The following is a 22,976-nucleotide window of genomic DNA, read 5'->3' on the forward strand; positions in this document are numbered from 1 at the left end:
CAGAGGGGAGTGTTACCGAATGCATGGAAGGGGGGGTGCAATCAGGGGGGTAATTGTGGGGGTGTTATCAGGGGGAGTCTTCCTCCCTCATGACGGTTGTGAAGTCTGAGTGACACATAGGTGAATCCCTCCACTAATTCAGCAGACAATGGCCGCCTGCTCTGCTGTCACTACTAGAGATCCCCTTCAAGGAATTCTCCTCTGTGTGGGAAGCACAGAGGCTGCACTCCATATCCCTCAAGATGGAGACCTTCCCTGCCTCACTATGAGTGTGCTGATCATAGAACACACACAGACTAGCAGACAGCCATGCTGGACTCCCTGCAGTATATGAGGCCGGAGGCACCCCCTACCTCACACGCCCCCTCCCCCTAGAGCCCCCAGGCTGCATGTTTTCTCACACAAGATGGCGACCTGCATGCATTGCCCGGAGCCTCGCCCCCTGACGCCGCGCACTCTGCTCTAGCCATGCTGACGGACGTGACAGGGGGCGGGAATAGAATCGCCGAGCGCCGATTGGCTCCCGGCTTGACGTCGATTCGCTCCGTGCTCGGGAGTGGCTGAATCAGGAGGACGGTGTGGTGACGTCAGAGGAGACCAGCCAATCGGCTTTCAGCTTTCCCCACAAAGTTGTGTCTTCCCTCTGGGCGCTGCTGGGTGAGGTATGTGTTGTGTTGTCAGTGCAATTTGTGGCGTGACGTCACCTGGAGATCATTGATACATTGTAGCCAAGATACAATTCAGAATGCATTGTGTGAATAGTCAGTGTTGGGCTCCTCCATGGCAGTGCTGACTGTAGGTCTGTGATGTCACACACCCAGATCATGCATGATAACATACGCCATGTGGATCACTATTCGCCGTGACATCACACAGCTAAAGATACACATAATATATGCTGTGTGATCCACCGACTATTCGCCGTGACATCACACTACAGATAACATACGCTACGTGGTCTGCCGACTATTCGCCATGACATCACACCTCTAACTCATACACACTATAAAGATAACCTACGCCATGTGGCCCACCGACTATTCGCCATGACATCACACCTCTGGCTTATTCACACTATAAAGATAACATACGCCGCGTGGTCCGCTGACTATTCGCCATGACATCACACCTCTAGCTTATACGCACTATAAAGATAACCTACGCCACGTGACCCGCCGACTATTCGCCGTGACATCACACTTCAGATAACATACGCTACGTGGTCCGCCGACTATTCGCCGTGACATCACACCTCTAACTCATACACACATAGGGCCAGATTCTCAAAAGAGATACGACGGTGTATCTCAAGATACACCGTCGTATCTCTGTTTTTGGCCCCGGGTATCTATGCGCCTGATTCCTAGAATCATTTTCGCATTGATACGGCGTAGATCCGATAGGTGTAAGTCACACCGGCGGATCTTAGATGTAATTCTACGCTGGCCGCTAGGTGGCGTTTACGTTGATTTCTCATTTGACTATGCAAATGAGCCTGATACGCCGATTTGTCGTCGTTTCCTTAAGCGTAAGGTTACCCCTGCTATATGAGGGGTAACCTTACATCGGTCCGCCGTATGCCATGTTAAGTATGGTCGTCGGGTTTTTACGTCGTTTACGCAACTCGACGCGTATAGGGCTGTGCGTTAATTACGTTCACGTCGCAACCAATGTATTTGAGGCGTACTACGGGCCATTTAGACTACACCGCCGCAAATTACGGAGAAAGTGCTTGGAGAATACGGCACTTGCTCCAGTAAGTTGCGGCGGCGTAGTGTTAATGGCATACGCTCGTAGATACGCGGATCTACGAGAATCTGGCCCTATAAAGATAACATACACCATGTGACATACATAATGATACATTAGTGTGATGGTCGGTGAGAAGAATGCTCCTTACACTTGTGGTTGGTGAGAAGAACGCTCCTTACACTTGAGGTCGGTGGGAAGAACGCTCCTTACACTTGTGGTCGGTGGGAAGAACGCTCCTTACACTTGTGGTCGGTGGGAAGAACGCTCCTTACACTTGTGGTCGGTGAGAAGAACGCTCCTTACACTTGTGGTCGGTGGGAAGAACGCTCCTTACACTTGTGGTCGGTGGGAAGAACGCTCCTTACACTTGTGGTCGGTGGGAAGAACGCTCCTTACACTTGTGGTCGGTGAGAAGAACGCTCCTTACACTTGTGGTTGGTGGGAAGAACGCTCCTTACACTTGTGGTCGGTGGGAAGAACGCTCCTTACACTTGTGGTCGGTGAGAAGAACGCTCCTTACACTTGTGGTCGGTGAGAAGAACGCTCCTTACACTTGTGGTCGGTGGGAAGAACGCTCCTTACACTTGTGGTCGGTGGGAAGAACGCTCCTTACACTTGTGGTTGGTGAGAAGAACGCTCCTTACACTTGAGGTCGGTGGGAAGAACGCTCCTTACACTTGTGGTCGGTGGGAAGAACGCTCCTTACACTTGTGGTCGGTGGGAAGAACGCTCCTTACACTTGTGGTCGGTGAGAAGAACGCTCCTTACACTTGTGGTCGGTGGGAAGAACGCTCCTTACACTTGTGGTCGGTGGGAAGAACGCTCCTTACACTTGTGGTCGGTGAGAAGAACGCTCCTTACACTTGTGGTTGGTGGGAAGAACGCTCCTTACACTTGTGGTCGGTGGGAAGAACGCTCCTTACACTTGTGGTCGGTGAGAAGAACGCTCCTTACACTTGTGGTCGGTGAGAAGAACGCTCCTTACACTTGTGGTCGGTGGGAAGAACGCTCCTTACACTTGTGGTCGGTGGGAAGAACGCTCCTTACACTTGTGGTTGGTGAGAAGAACGCTCCTTACACTTGTGGTCGGTGGGAAGTATGCTCCTTACACTTGTGGTCGGTGGGAAGAACGCTCCTTACAGATAGCTAAAAAGACCAATTGTGCCAGTAGGAACTTATCTAAAAAAGGCAGAAATTTCTCAAGGAACCTCAGGGATCCATGGAATCCTGGTTTAGAAAGTTTGAAGGCCCCAGCACTAGAGCATTGGATGCATGACATTTCTCAGGTCGTATTCCCTGGGGGTGACAACAATGGACCATATCAGATTTAAGATGATGATACGCTAGTAGAACTGCGCTAGAATTTTTTTTTCTCAGTTTCTGTAATAAAATGTTGGTTTCCCCTTCACTGACGGGCACTAATGAGGAGACACTGATGAGGCGGCACTGATGAGGAGGCAATGATATGTAAAATTGATAGGCACTGATAGACACCAATAGGTGGCACTGACAGGCGGGACAAATTAGCACTGATAGGTGGTACTGATTGGCACTGACAGGTGGCAAAGACAGGTGGCACTGATGGGCAGCACTGATGATGAGGTACTGATGTGTTACTGACAGGTGTTACTGCTGGGCACTGTAATGGTCACTGATTGGCACTGTGGTGGGCTCTGATTGGCACTGTGGTGGGCACTGGCAGTCTTTTATTATGGGGCCACTGCTGGGCACTTATTGGCATGTGATTGGCACATCTGAGAGGACTGTGCTGATAACCAATATGCTGATTATCAGCACAGATCCCCCCTCCCTTTTTACAGGGAGAGCCACTGATCGGCTCTCCCTGTCAGCGCAAACCAAGGAATCCCGTTTACCGGCACTTCCTGATTCATGCGATGATCAGCTGTGATTGGTCACAGCTAATCACATGGTAAGAAGCCTCAGACAGACTTCTTAGACTGACACGCCGTGATCGCCGCACTGCGTGCCCCCAGGGTCGAGCGCCAGCATGTTATCCTGCTGAATGTCATATGACGCCCAGTCAGGATAACAGAGCCACTTCCCGGACGTCAATGTGCTATTGACTGGGCGGGAAGTGGTTAAACATTTTTTTTTCTTTCTTTGGGAAGGGAGTTTTATATAAATAAAAGCGGACCATTGTAAGCACCCCTGTCAGTGGTAAATGGTCAGTCTCAGCCCTCTAACTGCCACGTTTTCTGGAGATCTTGGTTTGTTATAGGAAGTTGAAAAATAACAGACTCACTGGCACCAGGTGAAAATAAAAAGGTAAAAAGAAAACAAATCTATGAACTGGTAAGCTGCAATGTATACATTTTTCGGGTTTTGGGTTTATTCCTGCTGAAAGTGGTGTTTGAGTTTTTTTTTTTTTTTGCAGAGGTGGACACTCCTTCTGATAACCCCGTGTTCCTTTGATCCCACAGGCCAAAGAGATGCCAAGGTGCATTGTGCAAGGATGCCCGCATTACTCTGGAAGGAAGAACAGCACCCCGGGGGTCACCTTCCACATGTTCCCCAAGAACCTTGCCACCATCAAGATGTGGCTCCAGCAGATCAATCAGAACTTTGGCGATGTGGACGCCTTCGCACAGGGAGTCTTGGAGGGAAAGGCTGGTGTGATACGCATCTGCTCAGCGCACTTTGCCATCGAGTGCTACCGCTTTGTGGGGTCCCAGAAAATATTGTTGGAGGATGCTGTGCCAACCATCTTCCTGGCTAAGCCGGCTGTTAAGGTAGAGAGCTCCTTTTGTCCAATGATTTTTCCGGATAAACAGAAGCCAGCAATTCAGATGGAGAGCGCCGTTCATCCAGAGAGTTTCCCGGAGAAGGAGAAGATGGCCATGAAAGTGGAGAGCGCCGGTGGCCCGATGATGCTTGCAAAGAAAGAGAAGACCGTTGGCAAGGAGGAGGCGGCCAAAACCTCCAAAGGAATCCCAACTGTTGGGAACGTCCCAGACATGGAGGAGCCAGCGGTGAGTGTAGAGCGCACCGTCCCTCCGTTATATTGGAATATGCAGCCCCTCCAGATGCCAATTCTGCCTTTTCTTCCAGTCAATATGGCCAACCCTCTGTGGGCCAACAACGACCTTGCTGTATCAAAATTAAACCAATGGTCAGCCAAAGACTTGGCCAATGGTGGAGCCAACGTTGAAGAGAAACATGCTGTAGACACCTCTGTCTCTAAGGTTGAAGTTACAAAAGCAAAGAGCCATGTTGAAAACGTGATGAGCACAGACAATTTCCCGAATATGCAGGCTGTAGAAAGTCACGCCAATTTACCGAACGCCATATTTGGGGAGAACGGTGTCTATGGCTCTGGCTGCCCCGACAGCTCGTTGTCGCCAACGACCCAAAAGGAAGACAAATCTGTGCAATGGCCAGAGTATGAGACCAGCGGACCGGCCTGGAAGGTTCTCCATGATCATTACTACAAAGTACGAAGAGCCATCGATCGTTCTGCGCTCAGGAACGGCATTGAGAGCTGCTGCCAAGAGATGGACTCTGAGGGGGAACTGGTATGTAAGCTGCCTTGGTTCTTCCTGTGCTTGCTTTTGTATTGTTGGGCCTTAGAACTGATCTCCAGGCAGACAGCTAAATACAGGGCCGTTAAAGCAGAATTCCATGTTAAAACCTAACTAGTCATAAAAATGGCCTTACCTGTTTACAGCCCGCTCTGGTCCCGTCACGTGATCCTCTGTGCTGGCCAATGGGAGCTACAGGATAGAGGAGGGAGTGCTTAAAGTATTACTAAACAATTTTTTTTAATTAAAATAACAAACTAGGCACTATCCTAGACTACTTTTTGTGCCATAAACACTTACCATATCCCTAGCCCTTACCTTTGTTTGTAAAGAAATTGGATCAACCCATGTGATTGCAATGTAGTGTAGCAGGGCTCGACAAATCCCGGGCGCAAGGTCGCCATGGCGACTAGAAATAGGGCCCTGGCGACTTGGCTTGGAAGGGGGGGCAAAAAAAAAAAAAAAAAAAAAAAAAGTTATTACCACCAGATGTGAGCTGGCGCCATCTGGTGGTGGCCGTTGGTATTACAAGTTAAGCATTACAAGTTAAACAGCAATTCTAATGTTGTTTTTCACTATTTTCACTGCCATCTTCTTCCCTCTAATTAGAACCCCCAAACATTATATATATTTTTTATCCTAACACCCTAGAGAATAAAATGGCAAACGTTGCAATACTTTCTGTCATGCCGTATTTGCGCAGCGGTCTTACAAGCGCACTTTTTTGGTGAAAAAAATTACACTTTTTTTAATTAAAAAATAAGACAATAGTAAAGTTATCCCCATTTTTTTTTATATTATGAAAGATAATGTTACGCCGAGTAAATTCATACCCAACATGTCACGCTTCAAAATTGCGTCCGCTCGTGGAATGCCGACAAACTTTTACCCTTTAAAATCTTCATAGGCGGCGTTTAAAAAAAAATCTACAGGTTGCATGTTTTGAGTTACAGAGGAGGTCTAGGGCTAGAATTATTGCTCTCGCTCTACCAATCGCGGCGATACCTCACATGTGTGGTTTGAACACCGTTTACATATGCGGGCGCTGCTCACGTATGTGTTCGCTTTCTGCGCGCAAGCTCGTCGGGACGGGGCGTGTTTTCTGGCTCCTAACTTTTTTACCTGGCTCCTAGATTCCAAGCAAATTTGTCAACCCCTGTAGTGTAGTATGTTTAGCGCTCACATTGCAGTCACATGACTTTGGTGATAAACAAAGGCATTTTATGCAGTGACAAAACACACATAACTGCCAGTGCAGCTTACTCTTAGCTCTGAGTCACTTCCGGTTACGCGATGATGTCAGCATGTAGCTCCACCCTACGAGCTTCGTCACAAGTGACGTCTTCTGGGTGTAAAGAAGGTTCTTCATGTATTTACTTATATGGTGACAACCATTGGAACTGTATATTTTAATTCAATATTTCATTTTTTTTCATAAATATGTACAATTGTGAATACAACTATTTTCTTACTCTCAATATCCTGTATATTTTGGAATACTATTAGTTCCTTAAAAGTCCACCCAGGCGAACCCCCTTTTTCTTTTCTCATATATATACTGGATGTGGCACAAGCATACATTTGCCATTCACCCCCCTTTTCTTTCTTCTGGGGCATGAACACAATGCAAAATTGTCAGCTTATCCCTACTCTTCATTGGTGTTGTCCCTACGCATTTCGTCACAAGTGACGTCTTCTGGGGCATGAACACAATGCAAAATTGTCAGCTTATCAGGGGTCAAGTCCTGGGGAAAAAAGTGTGGGAACTCCCACCCAAGATCCACTCCCCCACCAAAAAATAAATAAAAATGATACACTCATATGCATAATTACTAAATCGCAAGAAGCTCTTTCTAAATCCTGCGATAACTTGTGGCAGACCTCCGCAATGTCTCCTGGGAACAATGACAAAAGCTCCCAGGAGACATTGCGGCATCGAGGAAGTGACGGAATATCCGCACACTACCTGATGAATCCATATACAGGAAGCGGCCAGTAACATAAAGGATTACTAAGGTTCACCTGCCCCTGACAGTGACTCGAGCTGGGCATCGCCGCTTGGTGAAGGATTGGCTCGGCTGCTCTAGTCCTGCAAAGGGAACTGAGTTCCTGCTGTTAAAAAAGTGCAGGAACTCCGTTCCCACGCGTTCCCGCAGGACTTGAGCCCTGCAGCTTATCCCTAATCTTCATTGGTGTTGGTCCTACGCATTTCGTCACAAGTGACGTCTTCTGGGGCATGAACATAATACAAAATTGGCAGCTTATCCATACTCTTCATTAGTGTTGTCCCTACGCATTTCGTCACATGTGACGTCTTCTGGGGCATGAACACAATGCAAAATTGGCAACTTATCCCTACTCTTCATTGGTGTTGTATCAAACAACACAGCGAGTTCTACACTCTTTGATACCAAGAAACACCCCAGAAGGGGATTATTGTGATTACAACAGGATGTTTGGTGTTACGTTGTTAAGCCGCTCTCCCCCCCCCCAGACTTGGGTCTGTATTATTCTCTCCTGTATGAGCCATTCAGTCTTTAGAGTTAATTTACTAAAGACAAATTGACTGTGCACTTTGCAAGTTCAGTTGCACTCATTTTCCCCAGAGCTTAGTAAATGTGGTTAAGCTCTGCTGATTTCCATCATCCAATCATGTGCAAGCAAAACTGATGTTTTTTTTATTTTCCTTGCACCCGATTGGGTATTCTTTACAAAGTGAAGCTTTACCACATTAACATTTAGGAAAATTTGTGTAACTGTACTTGCAAAGTGCGCAGTCTATTTGCCTTTAGTAAATCCACCCCTATGTGTGTTCTTAGGCATTTCCTTTTTTGTTATGTCGGCTCTCACAAATTGTGGAATCTGTAGCTCTGTGTGAATATTTGGTGAATCATTTCTGGCGTTTCCTCTCTTGTCTCACCTCTGGCCTTCCTTCTTCCCTCACAGCTGGCCATCCTGCAGTATGTGACCAGCGTCTTATGGAGGAATCGGAGGAAGAAAGAGCTGAAGATGGAGCGCATTTTAAATCAAACCCTGGAGATCATCACACTTATCACTGGGGAGGTGAGGTCACGACAACAACTAATCTCCAACACTCTGAGCCAAAGTTCATTGTTTTTTTGTTTTTAATTAAAGGGGTTGTAAAGGTAAAAAAAATGTTTTCCCTAAATAGCTTCCTTTACCTTAGTGCAGTCCTCCTTCACTTACCTCATCCTTCCATTTTGCTTTTAAATGTCCTTATTTCTTCTGAGAAATCCTCACTTCCTGTTCTTCTGTCTGTAACTCCACACAGCAATGCAAGGCTTTCTCCCTGGTGTGAAGTGTCGTGCTCGCCCCCTCCCTTGGACTACAGGAGAGTCAGGACGCCCACTAACACACAGCTCCTTTCTCTATCTTCACTGTAGAGAGTGTCCTGACTCTCCTGTAGTCCTGTAGACCTATCAGTGCCCACAAGTGCCACCTATCAGTGCCACTTATCAGTGCAATCAGTGTCATCTATCAGTGCCCACAAGTGCCCCCTATCAGTTCCCACAAGTGCCAGCAATCAGTGCCACCTATCAGTGCCCACAAGTGCCACCTGTCAGTGCCACCTATTAGTGCCCATCATTGCCAGTCACCAGTCAGTGCCGCCTATCAGTGCCAGCCACCTGTCAGTGCCACCTATCAGTCCCCATCTGTCAAAGTGCCACATGACATTGAAAAAAAAGTATCGGTATCGGTGAGTACTTGGAAAAAAGTATCGATACTTGTACTCGGTCTTAAAAAAGTGGTATCGGGACAACCCTAGTTATAACCTTTTCTTGGTCTATCCAAATTGAAAAAAAATAAAGTTTTGCCCATAGTTCTGCTTTAATGTTTGGTTTTCGGGGAAGGTGACCTCGGCTTAAATGTTTCCCCCCCCCCCCCCCATCATATGCTGAACACAGTTTGCTCAGGTTTGTATCAGGTTAACATTTTGAAGCTGAACCCCAGGCAGAGTGGAAAGTTATAGATAACTGTAGCACTGGATTTATTAATACATCATTAACCACATGCCAACCAGCCGCCTTCATTATACTGCGGCAGGCCGGCTCGTTCGTGCGAATCGCCGTATTGGTACATCGGATCCTTTAGGAGCTATAGCAGGAGCTATGACTAAGCGCTGATACCCCAGTGCGAAACGCGTCAGCTATCCACCCCACTGTCTGCTGTGACTTGTAGTGCTGTTTCCATTTTCTACCATTAAAAGCAACTTTTTAAGAATTTTGTGGAAGTGCGGCTGTCCAGTCTTTTCTTCCGGTCTTCACGCCCACTGCATGGTGGGGGGGAGCCGATGCGTGTGGCCGGCGGCTGTGATGTCTGCCGGCCACCAGCGATCGCTCCATAGAGAGCCAGCACGGGGATCTGTCAATGTAAACAAACAGATCCCCGTTCTGACAGGGAAGTACAGAGTGATCGTTTGTTCCTAGTGATTAGCAGAGCTGTGTGAATATCAGACTGGATAGACAGATATAAAAAAAATTCCTTTGGCAGGTAAAACAAACAGATTCCATAAATGTCTTTTATCTGTTTATTTAGCTGCTTGCTTTATATTTTTTACTTTTTGATGTTATAAAATAATTTTTTTGTTTTACTAACAGGAGTGGGTGATTGTGAAGAAGGACTCCATTCACAAGGGAATGCACGAGCTGACCGGAGAGGTGAGTCTCCTTATTCCAGAGATAAGCACGTTCCTCCCGTAGCCTGCCTGGATATTGCAGGCCTAAAGGGGTTGTAAAGGTACAACTTTTTTTCCCTAAATCGCTTCCTTTACCTTAGTGCCGTCCTCCTTCACTTACCTCCTCCTTCCATTTTGCTTTTAAATGTCCTTATTTCTTCTGAGAAATCCTCACTTCCTGTTTTTCTGTCTAACTACACACCGTAATGCGAGGCTTTCTCCCTGGTGTGGAGTGTCGTGCTCCCCCCCTCCCTTGGACTACGGGAGAGTCAGGACGCCCACTAACACACATCTCCTTTCTCTATCTGCAATTTAGTGGGTGTCCTGACTCTCCAGTAGTCCAAGGGAGGGGGCGAGCACGACACTCCACACCAGGGAGAAAGCCTTGCATTACTGTGTGGAGTTACAGACAGAAGAACAGGAAGTGAGGATTTCTCAGAAGAAATAAGGACATTTAAAAGCAAAATGGAAGGATGAGGTAAGTGAAGGAGGACTGCACTAAGGTGAAGGAAGATATTTAGGAAAATAAAAAAATTGTACCTTTACAACCCCTTTAACCACTTAAGAACCAAGCCTATTTCTGACACTTGTTAAAAATCTGTATTTTTTGCTAGAAAATTACTTAGAACCCCCAAACATTATATATATATTTTTTTTAACAAAGAACCTAGAGAATAAAATGGAGATTGTTGCAATACTTTATGTCACACCGTATTTGCGCAGCAGTCTTACAATCCCAATTTATTTGAAAAAAATTAATTTATTTAAATAAAATAAGAAAACAGTAAAGTTAGGCCAATTTTTTCCTACAATGTGAAAGATAATGTTAAATTGGTACCTAACATGTCGTGCTTCAAAATTTGCGCCCACTCTTGGAACGCAAGAAACGTTGGTACTTAAACATTTTCATTGGGGATTAAAAAAAATGTCTACAGGTTACCAGTTTAGAGTTACAGAGGAGGTCTAGGGCTAGAATTATCGCTCTCGCTCTAACGATCACAGCGATATCTCACATGTGTGGTTTGAACACTGTTTACATATGTGTTCGCTACTGTGAGTAAACACGGAGGTACGGGGCGCTTTTAAAGTTGTCCCCCCCCCCTTTAAAAAAAAAAAAGGTATGTGTTGATCACTTTTATTCCTATTTCAAGGAATGTAAACATCCCTTGTAATATAAAAAAAGCAGGACAGGGCCTCTTTAATGTGAGATCTGGGGTCGAAAAAGACCTCCGATCTCACATTTACAAAAGGCCGGAGGGCGGAAGTGACATTTGACATCGCTCTGGTCCTCCAAAGGCATAGAGTTGAGTGGGGCCATCGGATCGTTTCCGCCACTACCCACGGCTTCCCGTAAGCCACAGAGACTACCGGGATGCGGCGGGAGGGGGCAGCTCTCCCGCCGCCCATAAAAGTGATTTTACGTTGACCACTTTTATGTAAAAGCGGACCGCCCGCCGTTTTATAAAAATACCGGGGTATGGCAGCTGTCTGCTGCCATAACCCCGTCATTTAAAGTCAAAGGGGTGACTTATATCCACGGTGGGCGGTCCCGGAGTGGTTAAAGGGCACGTCCGCACCCATTGCATATTGTGGACGACATCCTCCTGACATCTCTCATTATTGTGTGTCACTGACAGCCGACAGTGGGCTAGATTCACATAGATTAGCGGATCTTTAGACCCGCGTAATCTATGTGATTAACGATCTGCCGGCGCAATTTTGCCGGCGGATCGTAATTCAAAACACTTACCTCCAAACTTGCGCCGGCGGATCGTAACTCCCCCAGCGGAATTAAAATTCCGCGGCTAGGAGGAGTGTACAATTTAAATCAGGCGCGTCCCCGCGCCGATTTAACTGCGCAAGCGCCGCCGGAGAAATTTCCCAGTGCGCATGCTCCAAATGACGTCACTAGGACGTCATTGTTTTCGGCGTAAACGTCAATTACGGCCATCCGTATTCGCGACCGACTTAAAAATTCAAAACTCGGCGCGGGAACGACGGCCATACTTAACATTAGCTACCCCTCATATAGCAGGGGTAACTATCCGCCGGAAAAAGCCGAACGCAAACGACGTAAAAAAAAAGCGACGGGAGGGGGTTCGTTTCTGAATCGGCGTATCTCCTCATTTGCATATTCGTCGCAAGTAAAACACGAAACGCCACCTAGCGGACAGCGGAAGACTGCAGCCTAAGATCCAACGGTGTAAGTCACTTACACCTGTCGGATCTAAGGGAGATCTATGCGGAACTGATTCTTATGAATCAGTCGCATAGATCCGACCGTCGGATCTCAGAGATACGACGGCGTATCAGGAGATACGCCATCGTATCTCTTTGTGAATCTGGCCCATTTAGTTTAAGGCCTCATTCACACTGTGCGGATCTGCTCAGCGGAGTCCGCCAGGTCATCGGGAGATCTCTGCGTTGATCTCCGCTGAGCCGGCGGATGACAGGTCCCTCTCTGCTCACTGAGCGGGGAGGGGCTTGTCGAGCGCCGCTGCTTGCTATAGAGAGATCGGACGACAACGGCATGTCAGTTTTCATCAGATCTCACCCATTCCGATAGATTGGATGGCGGACATGGTCACTGCTGACATCCGACGCTCCATAGACTTGCATGGAGCGCCCGTTCAGGTCCACCAAAAAAAAACTGACAGGCAGGCCAGTGTGACTAACACCGTACACCCTTCCCATCCCCCCAGTCCCCGCTGTATTTACCTTTTGAGTGATGACCTGCCTGTTCCCATACATCCGGTGTAGCTCTTCTCCCTCTTCTTTTTGCAGCACTTTCAGGATAAATCAGAGCCATTCTCTGTGCCAGCACCGACCAATCAGAATCACTCTGATCTGTCCAGGAAAAGCTGCAGAATGAAGAGGGAGAAGCGTGGAGATTTCATATCCCCGGACCAGCACACCGGCTTTGTGGGCCCTGATAGCTCATTACCTTCAAAGGCAAGTACAGCGGGGGGGGGTTGTATGGTGTTTACCTTTTCATAAAAAAAAAAAAAGGTGAATGTACTCTTTAAAAGATAACTTCATCTTTACAGAAAACTGGACTCCATGTCCATGCGACGGTCCCGACCAATTAGAATGCCTCTATTAAAGTATTACTAAACCCCGGAGCCTGCAGTCACTATATCTGGTCTCCCCCAGTACACAGAACATGGAAATGCAATTATTTTAATAAATATAAACTGCTAAATATACTGCTTTTCTCATCAGCAGTATATAGCAGTCTTGTGACCTCTATCAGTGTCTGGTTAAAGCTTGTAGGAGGAGTTTTCTGACTGTCCTATGAGACTGCAGGACCCCTGACCCGGACCCATGTCTGGACAGTGCTGATTGGCCCTGTGCTGATCACAAAAAAAAAAAAAAACTCTCTAGCAATACACACCAAACTGAGCTCCCAAGGCTCTGTTCCATCAGGAGATGGATTAGGGACAGTGGAAGAAGGGGTGGATCAGAGAAGACAGGATCAAACATGCAATGCCAAGCTGCGGTTTCCAAAGCGAGCAAAGTCCTTTCTTGTATAAGAGAGGTATGGACTCCAGAGAGAGAGATATATCATTCCCCCCCCCCCCCCCTGTACAAATCATTAGTAAGACCACATCTGGAATATGCAGTTCAGTTTTGGGCCCCAGTTCTCAAAAAGGATATCGGGGAACTGGAGAAAGTGCAGAGAAGGGCAACCAAACTGATAAGAGGCATGGAGGAGCTCAGCTATGAGGAAAGATTAGAGGAACTGAATTTATTCTCTGTGGAGAAGAGGAGAATAAGGGGGGATATGATCAACATGTACAAATATATAAGAGGTCCATACAGTGTACTTGGTGTTGAGTTATTCACTTTACGGTCAACACTGAGGACAAGGGGGCACTCTTTACATCTAGAGGAAAAGAGATTTCATCTCCAGATATGGAAAGGTTTCTTCACAGTAAGAGCTGCGAAAATGTGGAACAGACTCCCTCCAGAGGTGGTTCTGGGCAGCTCAGTAGATTGCTTTAACCACTTAAGCCCCGGACCAATATGCTGCTAAATGCCCAAAGGCGTTTTTACAATTCGGCACTGCGTCGCTTTAACAGACAATTGCGAGGTTGGGGACGTGGCTCCCAAACAAAATTGGCGTCCTTTTTTCCCCACAAATAGAGCTTTCTTTTGGTGGTATTTGATCACCTCTGCGGTTTTTATTTTTTCGCGCTATAAACAAAAATAGAGCGACAATTTTGAAAAAAATGCAATATTTTTTACTTTTTGCTATAATAAATATCCCCCAAAAACATATCTAAAAAAAAAAAATTTTCCTCAGTTTAGGCCAATACGTATTCTTCTACCTAGCGTTTATCGATTGGTTTGCGCAAAATTTATAGCGTTTACAAAATAGGGGATAGTTTTATTATTTTATTTTTTTTACTACTAATGGCGGCGATCAGCGATTTTTTTCGTGACTGCGACATTATGGCGGACACTTCGGACAATTTTGACACATTTTTGGGACCATTGTCATTTTCACAGCAAAAAAAGCATTTAAATTGCATTCTTTATTGTGAAAATGACAGTTGCAGTTTGGGAGTTAACCACAGGGGGCGCTGTAGGAGTTAGGGTTCACCTAGTGTGTGTTTACAACTGTAGGGGGGTGTGGCTGTAGGTCTGACGTCATCGATCGAGTCTCCCTATAAAAGGGATCACTCTATCGATGCAGCCGCCACAGTGAAGCACGGGGAAGCCGTGTTAACATACGGCTCTCCCCGTTCTTCAGCTCCGGGGAGCGATCGCGAGGGGGCGGCTAGAAACGAATAGCCGCGCCCTCGTCCCGGATCGCTCCTGAAGCCACGGGAACCGCCGCATGTACGGGGGGGGTCCCGATCGGACCCCCGACCCACGTCTAGGCAGGCACGTACAGGTACGTTGATGTGCCTGTCCGTGCCATTCTGCCGACGTAAATGTACATGCGTCGGTCCGGAACTGGTTAAGTTGCAAGGATTTCCTCTCACTTCTTATTTGGCTATGGGACAGGAAGTGAAGGGAAATCTTCCCAATGGGACACAGATGACATAAAAAATAAAATAAAAAAACCTGACAGGAGGTTATATCTGTGCCTTACTTTTTTTACTGTCCAAAAAAAAAAAAACATTTTGCCTTTAGTTCTACTTTAAATATATTAGTAGTATGTGGCGGCGCAGGGAGTGCTCAGCGTGGGTGGGATCCTCATTGAATGGGTTGAAATCGGAGAGCTTCTCCAGCTTTATAAAACTAGAGAAAAATGTACCCAACAACCAATCCAAATCCATTTCATTACCTCGGAATGAAAGCTGAGCCCTGATTGGTCTCTGCTTTTTGCTCCAGTTTTCAGAACCTGACGTGGCGCCTGTTTTCCAGGTCCCGGTGAAGTGCGGTAACGTGGCGGTCTTCTTCACTCTGGATGAATGGAACTACGTAGAGAGACACAGGCAGCAATATGCGGAAACGGTGGCAGAGAACGGTCCGGTAAAACGCACCTGGCAGGCCCGGGAACACTGGGATTCAGGTAATGCCGACTGCTGCCCCGGGGTGATCCTTATCCCATCAGAATGTGTTTGTCATTCATGTTCCAAGTGTTTTTTTTTTAGAAAAATAAATATATTTTTTTTAAATAATTTTAACCAGTCATATTAAAGCTGGATCAAAAAAATTTAATGAATTGCAGCTTACTGACCATAAGATGTGGTGGCTGCATTTGTGTTTTTTTTTTTTAGGTTTGTTTTCCCCCCTGTTTTCACCTGGGGATCTGGCCTGTAACACTTCCTGTATTAGAGCGCCCCCACTCTGGATAAAGGAGCTCAGGGGGCAGCAGCAGTGTTAATCTAGGGGAGGAATGTGTGCTAGAAAATTTAGATACATTAGGAATTACAGAGAATAATGCAGGTAGGTACACAGCTAAGCTACAACATAAATCATACACAAGAATGATTAGTTGGTAAACGTAGTTGGCGCCATCAGCTCTTTCCTTTAACCACTTACGGACCGCCCACCACAGTTTTACGTGATGACTTTGAAGAGGAATACCGTTGTTATGGTAGCAGCTAACGACCATAACCCCCGGTATCCTCTTCTTCAGCGGGTGATCCTCTGCAAGATAAAAGTGGTCTCTGCGGCGGATTCGCAAAAGTTATAGCGTCTACAAAATAGGGGATAGTTTTATGGCATTTTTATTAATATATATATTTTTTTTTACTAGTAATGGCGGCGATCTGCGATTTTTATCGGTACTTCGACGTTATGGGGACACTTTTGACACATTTTTGAGACCATTGGCATTTTTATAGCGATCAGTGCTATAAACATTCATTGATTACTGTAAAAATGTCACTGGCAGGGAAGGGGTTAACACTAGGGGGCGAGGAAGGGGTTAAAGCGGAGTTCCACCTAAAAATGGAACTTCCGCTTAATCCACTCCTTGCCCCCTTACATGCCACATTTGGCATGTAATTTTTTTGGGGGGGGGAGTGGGGGCTTCAGGAGGAGTGGGACTTCCTGTCCCACTTCCTCCTTCCGCTGAGGGGCTAGTAAGGCGAATAGCTTAATCGCCTTATTGCAGCCCCTCCCTGTAGGCGAGCGCCTGTCCAATCGGACGGCGCATGCGCAGTGCCGCTCGCGCATGCGCAGTGGGTGCCCGGCCGTGAAGCCGAAAGCTGTCACTGCCAGGTGCCCACACTAGGAATGAAAACGCCGGCCGGCGAGGGGGGGCAAGGAGCGGAGCCCTGGCCGGCGCGTCGCTGGAACCGTGGAGCAGGTAAGTGTCTGTTTATTAAAAGCCAGCAGCTACACTTTTTGTAGCTGCTGACTTTTAATAAACTTAAAAAAAAGGCTGGAACACCCCTTTAATTATGTTCCTTAGGTGTGTTCTAACTAAAGGGGGGGTGGGACTGACTAGGGGAAATGACAGATCGTTGTTCATACATTGTATGAACAGACGATCGGTCATTTCTCCCCCTGACAGGACCGAGAGCTGTGTGTTTACACAGCTCCCGGTTCTCGCTCTGTAAGGAGCGATCGCGGGTGCCCGGGGGTAATCGCGCCCGCCGGGCACCAGGGGCGACCCCCTAGTGGCTGAAATGCAAAATCAGGTGTAGCACTGCTGTTAGTGCCCAATATAGATTTGTAAGAAGAAGCAATCGTGTTGCCGGCATTTTCTTAGTGTGAATTTGCTCTGTTGGTCATTTTACGATCATAATATTGTTCTCCTACAGAAGAAGAGTACTTCAGTGAGGAGGAGGAGGAAGAAGTTGAAGACTCGCCAAAGAGGAAAAGCTCTCCAGAATGGAAGCCAGGGTGCGAATCCCTGGACTCGGCAGAGGAGGAGGAGGAGGAAAACCACAACTTGAATCACCCAGTAACTACCGAGAATGGAGTCCAAGGAGAATCTGAGCCTGAAACCAGCAGTCTGACTCTTGTGGAGGAAGAGGCACAGTATGACTGCGACGCATGCGGGGAACGTCTGACGTCTAAGGAGGACCTTATAAGGCACAAAGCCATAAACCATGCCGTCAAACGCTACCCGTGCCCCATCTGCGGCATCCAGTATGACTACAAATCTCAGTTTATCATCCATCAGCGAGCCCACACCGGAGAGAAGCCCTTCGTGTGCCAAGAGTGCGGGGCCAAATTCGGCCACAAGAGCAGCTTCCTCGTCCATGAGAGGCGGCACAAAGAAGGGAAGACCTTCGAATGTGACAAGTGCGATCGGCGGTTCGACAAGAAGTGCGAGTTGGTCAAACACGAGAAGACGCACGCCCAGAAAAAACGCCACAAGTGTCACAAATGCGGAAAGAGGTATTCAAACCGATCAACGTTAATGAGACATAAATGGGCCCATAAGGGTGAATGAAGGCGCCTTCTGGCGCTGAGAACGTTCGGAGCATTAACCAAACACCGACTTTTTTCGGCATGTGAAGACGCTCAGCCGCGTTGGTCAGCCGTTAACCTGTACGCAAGATTTTGGGTTGAGTTTGTGCGTTCATTTTCTTTGGAGCTCACAGTTTTTCATGTGATTGTTTGTTACATTCCACCTCCACGGTTTTCTGTTCAGCTAAAATTTGGTAACATTTATGTTTGTAGAAGAATGCGCCAAAATCACTGACTTTTGTGGTTACCGTTATCCTAGAGTTGGAATTCTCAACAAGCGATACAGACAGATATGAGAAATGTCTTAGTCTCCCATAGGAGCGGTACCACCATCATGGGGAGTGCCGATGTGTGGGTGACGATCTCTGCCCCAGGACACTGGCAAACATTGTGGGAGGGACCCTGACTCCACTTTGCTTGGGATTGGCTGGGAATGTCCCAGTCCCATGTCAGCAGTTTTTGCCAACAAACTCATGGAAACCACATCAGTATTAGTGCAAATATTCAGATCTTTAACCAGAATGCAGGTTTCTTCTATAAGTCACATTTTCACCTTCTTTTTTCCATCGAGAGCTGGCCCTTTAAGGGCATCGTAACACCTGAAAATGGTAGGATGGGCTCCTGATCATTGGCTGTCACATTGATCATGTGATCGGGATCCCGTTTTCCCAGCTCCTGATCATTGGCTGTCACATTAATCATGTGATCGTGAGCCTGATTTTCTAGCTCATGGTCATTGGCTGTCCCATTGATCATGTGATCGGGATCCTGTTTTTCTAGCTCCCGATCATTGGCTTTCATATTGGTCATGTGATCGGGATCATGTTTCCCAGCTCCTGATCATTGGCTGTCATATTAATCATGTGATCAGGATCATGTTTTCCAGCTCCTGATCATTGGCTGTCAGATTAATCATGTGATCGGGATCCTGTTTTTCTAGCTCCTGATCATTGGCTTTCATATTGGTCATGTGATCGGGATCATGTTTCCCAGCTCCTGATCATTGGCTGTCATATTAATCATGTGATCGGGATCCTGTTTTTCTAGCTCCTGATTATTGGCTGTCACATTGATCATGTGATCAGGATCCTGATTCCTAGCTTTTGATCATTGGCTGTCAAATTAATCATGTGATCGGGATCCTGTATTTCTAGCTCCTGATCATTGGCTGTCACATTGATCATGTGATCGGGATCCTGTCTTACAAGCTCTTGATCATTGGCTGTCCCATTGATCATGTGATCGGGATCCTGTTTTCCCAGCTCCTGATCATTGGCTGTCACATTGATCGAGTGACTGCAGAAAAAGAGTCACTATTATCTTTATTTCCGTTGATCGTGTGACCAGCATCCGGTCTTACCAGCTCCTGATCATTGGTAGATGAAAGTAGTCGGTGACAGCACAGTTCCAGTGATGGGGGCATGAGCGTACTCCCAGCACAGCGATACTGGTTGTATGCGTTAATGTGACAGCATAACACAAGGCCCACTAGCTCATGGTCATTGGCTGCCACATTAATCATGTGATCAGGATCCTGTTTTCCCAGCTCCTGATCACTGGTTGTCTCATTAATCATGTGATCAAGATCCAACAAAAAAGGCGTAAGTGACGTACCTCACCGTGGGACGGAAGTCCCAAAGAAAAATACCAAAAATGTATGAAAATAAAAAATGGTGGGGAGTACATATTTATTTCCAAGGAGTTAAATTTTTCCCGGAAACTCCACTTTAAGCAAATAATTTTTGTGAATCTGTTGCAAAGTTTACTACGTGGAGATCCTGCCAGTAACGGCACTTCCGGTTGCAGGCCGACAACGCTAAGTTACTGTGCCGCAATTAGCTCTTGTGTTCTCAGCCTGCTGTGGGCGCACTTTCAGTTGGCCGCTGGGGTACCTCGGTCTGTCTGATAGACCTGGTAGGCAACCCAACAGCCAATGAGTAAAGCATTCGTGGCAGGCTGACAACAGGGAGGGCTGCTACTGGCAAGATGTGCATTGAAGATCCGACATCACTGGAACTTCAGTCTTATATCGTTCTTTTCACATAACCATGGTTTGGTGCTGTGAACAAGGCCTGTGTGCCGAAACGCGTCTGCGTGTTCTTTTACCATGGTCATAGGAAAATAAAGATATATAAGACTGAAGCACCAGTGTTGCCGGCTCTTCAATGCACATTCACGGTTTGTTTTTCGATGTGGGAGGGACATCCTGAGCCAGAGCACCTGCACTAGGTGTGCCAATATCCACTGCAGCATTTGGCTTTTGTGTTTAGAGCAGTGTGGTTTTGTGTTGTTACTGGCAAGATCTCGTAATACAAGAACTTGACTTTGACATACTGAAAAAAAGATTTTGTGTTTGCATGCACTTCATTGCTTCTGCATAATTACCATGGTGGTGATGCTGACAAACCCCCTGTAAGCGAGGTGGAACTAACTCCTTAATAGATGGTTAATGATATCTGATGTGGAACGGGTTGAGCTCTGCTTTCCCAGCTTACACTGAGCACTACTCTCCTACATAAAGTGTACACACTGAGCGCTGATCTCCTACATAAGGTGTACACACTGAGCGCTGATCTCCTACATAAGGTGTACACACTGAGCGCTGATCTCCTACATAAGGTGTACACACTGAGCGCTGCACTCCTACATAAAGTGTACACACTGAGCGCTGCACTCCTACATAAAGTGTACACACTGAGCGCTGATCTCCTACATAAAGTGTACACACTGAGCGCTAATCTCCTACATAAAGTGTACACACTGAGCGCTACACTCCTACATAAAGTGTACACACTGAGCACTAATCTCCTACATAAGGTGTACACACTGAGCGCTGATCTCCTACATAAGGTGTACACACTGAGCGCTGATCTCCTACATAAGGTGTACACACTGAGCGCTGATCTCCTACATAAGGTGTACACACTGAGCGCTACTCTCCTACATAAAGTGTACACACTGAGCGCTACACTCCTACATAAAGTGTACACACTGAGCGCTGATCTCCTACATAAAGTGTACACACTGAGCGCTAATCTCCTACATAAGGTGTACACACTGAGCGCTACACTCCTACATAAAGTGTACACACTGAGCACTAATCTCCTACATAAGGTGTACACACTGAGCGCTACTCTCCTACATAACGTGTACACACTGAGGGCTGATCTCCTACATAAGGTGTACACACTGAGGGCTGATCTCCTACATAAGGTGTACACACTGAGTGCTACCCTCCTACATAAAGTGTACACACTGAGCACTGATCTCCTACATAAAAGGTGTACACTGAGCGCTACTCTCCTACATAAAAGGTGTACACTGAGCGCTACACTCCTACATAAGGTGTACACTGAGCGCTACACTCCTACATAAGGTGTACACTGAGCGCTACACTCCTACATAAAGTGTACACACTGAGCACTAATCTCCTACATAAGGTGTTCACACTGAGGGCTACTCTCCTACATAAAGTGTACACACTGAGCGCTGATCTCCTACATAAGGTGTACACACTGAGCGCTACACTCCTACATAAAGTGTACACACTGAGCACTAATCTCCTACATAAGGTGTACACACTGAGGGCTACTCTCCTACATAAGGTGTACACACTGAGCGCTGATCTCCTACATAAGGTGTACACACTGAGTGCTACCCTCCTACATAAAGTGTACACACTGAGCACTGATCTCCTACATAAAAGGTGTACACTGAGCGCTACTCTCCTACATAAGGTGTACACTGAGCGCTACACTCCTACATAAGGTGTACACTGAGCGCTACTCTCCTACATACTGCATAATGTACACTGAGCCCTGCTCGCCTACATGGAGCACTGCTCTCCCACTTGCAATTTACACTGCTCTCCTAAATACAGCGTACACTGAAAGCTGATCTCCTACACATAGCGTACACTGAGCACTGCTTCCCTACATACACAAGTGCTGCTTTCCTACAGTTCACAGCATACACTGAGTGCAGCTTCCCCAAATAAGGCGTACACTAGATGCAGCTCTCCTACATACAGCATACACTAGGTGCGGCTCTCCTACATACAGCGTACACGGAGCTCTGCTGTCATCCATACACGATGCACAGCGAGCGCAGCTCCCCTACAGACGGCATATACCGAGTGCGGCTCTCCTACAGACGGCGTACAATGAGCGTAGCTCTCCTACAGATGGCATACACTGAGCGAAGCTCTCCTACATACGATGTGCACTGAGCACAGCTATCCTACAAACAGGGTACACCGACTGTAGCTCACCTACTATATGGTGTACACTGAGCGCAGCTCTCCTACAGACGGCGTACAATGAGCGTAGCTCTCCTACAGATGGCATACACTGAGCGAAGCTCTCCTACATACGATGTGCACTGAGCACAGCTATCCTACAAACAGGGTACACCGACTGTAGCTCACCTACTATATGGTGTACACTGAGCGCAGCTCTCCTACAGACGGCGTACAATGAGCGCAGCTCTCCTACAGATGGCATACACTGAGCGCAGCTCTCCTACATACGATGTACACTGAGCGCAGCTCTGCTATGTACAGGGTACACCGACTGTAGCTCTCCTACATATGGTGTTCACTGAGCGCAGCTCTCCAACTGTGAACAGCTCTCTCACAGCAGATGTGTACGGTGAGCTTTTTGTTTTGTTTTTATTGTTCCTTTTATACTCATGTTTTATAGCAGACTTTGGAATTTAGCACTGGAATAATAAACCCAGAATTTGTAGATTTCCTCTGTAAAGTGGGTGTTCGTTGTTTGTAATAAAAGATCTACACCGTAAAATTGCATTCTTGTTTTCCCTACATAATTTCCTTTGTATACAACACAGGTAAAGAAAGAAGACTTTGTTCCCCATGCTCCTTTCCTCCAGTAGTAGACCCTTCCCATCACAGCATAGTAATTTATCTACTCTCCTCTCCAAGAAAAGCCTCAGGAGCCCAGCTCCCCCTCCCAGCAAGAACTCAGAAGCTCAGTTCCCATTGCTCTTCTCTGCCAGTAAAGCTTCGCAAACTCAGCTCCCCACTCCCAGCAGTGACTGGGAAGCTAATTTTTTTGACATACCCTATTTGAAAATGTTCATGCCGGTTA

At 46.8% G+C, this 22,976-nt stretch overlaps 1 protein-coding gene across 1 annotated transcript; it reads left to right on the plus strand.

The window, feature by feature from the left end:
- Nucleotides 1-528: 528 nt before the first annotated feature.
- LOC120918989 lies at nt 529-22,664 on the plus strand. The gene is made up of 7 exons (XM_040330917.1): nt 529-662; nt 4,194-5,285; nt 8,238-8,354; nt 9,911-9,970; nt 12,772-12,939; nt 15,364-15,511; nt 17,214-22,664. The coding sequence occupies exons 2-7, from the start codon at nt 4,203-4,205 to the stop codon at nt 17,849-17,851; spliced, it is 2,214 nt and encodes a 737-aa protein (XP_040186851.1). The 5' UTR covers nt 529-662; nt 4,194-4,202; the 3' UTR covers nt 17,852-22,664.
- Nucleotides 22,665-22,976: the final 312 nt, after the last annotated feature.

Source organism: Rana temporaria, chromosome 12 (assembly GCF_905171775.1).
Source record: "Rana temporaria chromosome 12, aRanTem1.1, whole genome shotgun sequence".
Lineage (NCBI taxonomy): Eukaryota > Metazoa > Chordata > Amphibia > Anura > Ranidae > Rana > Rana temporaria.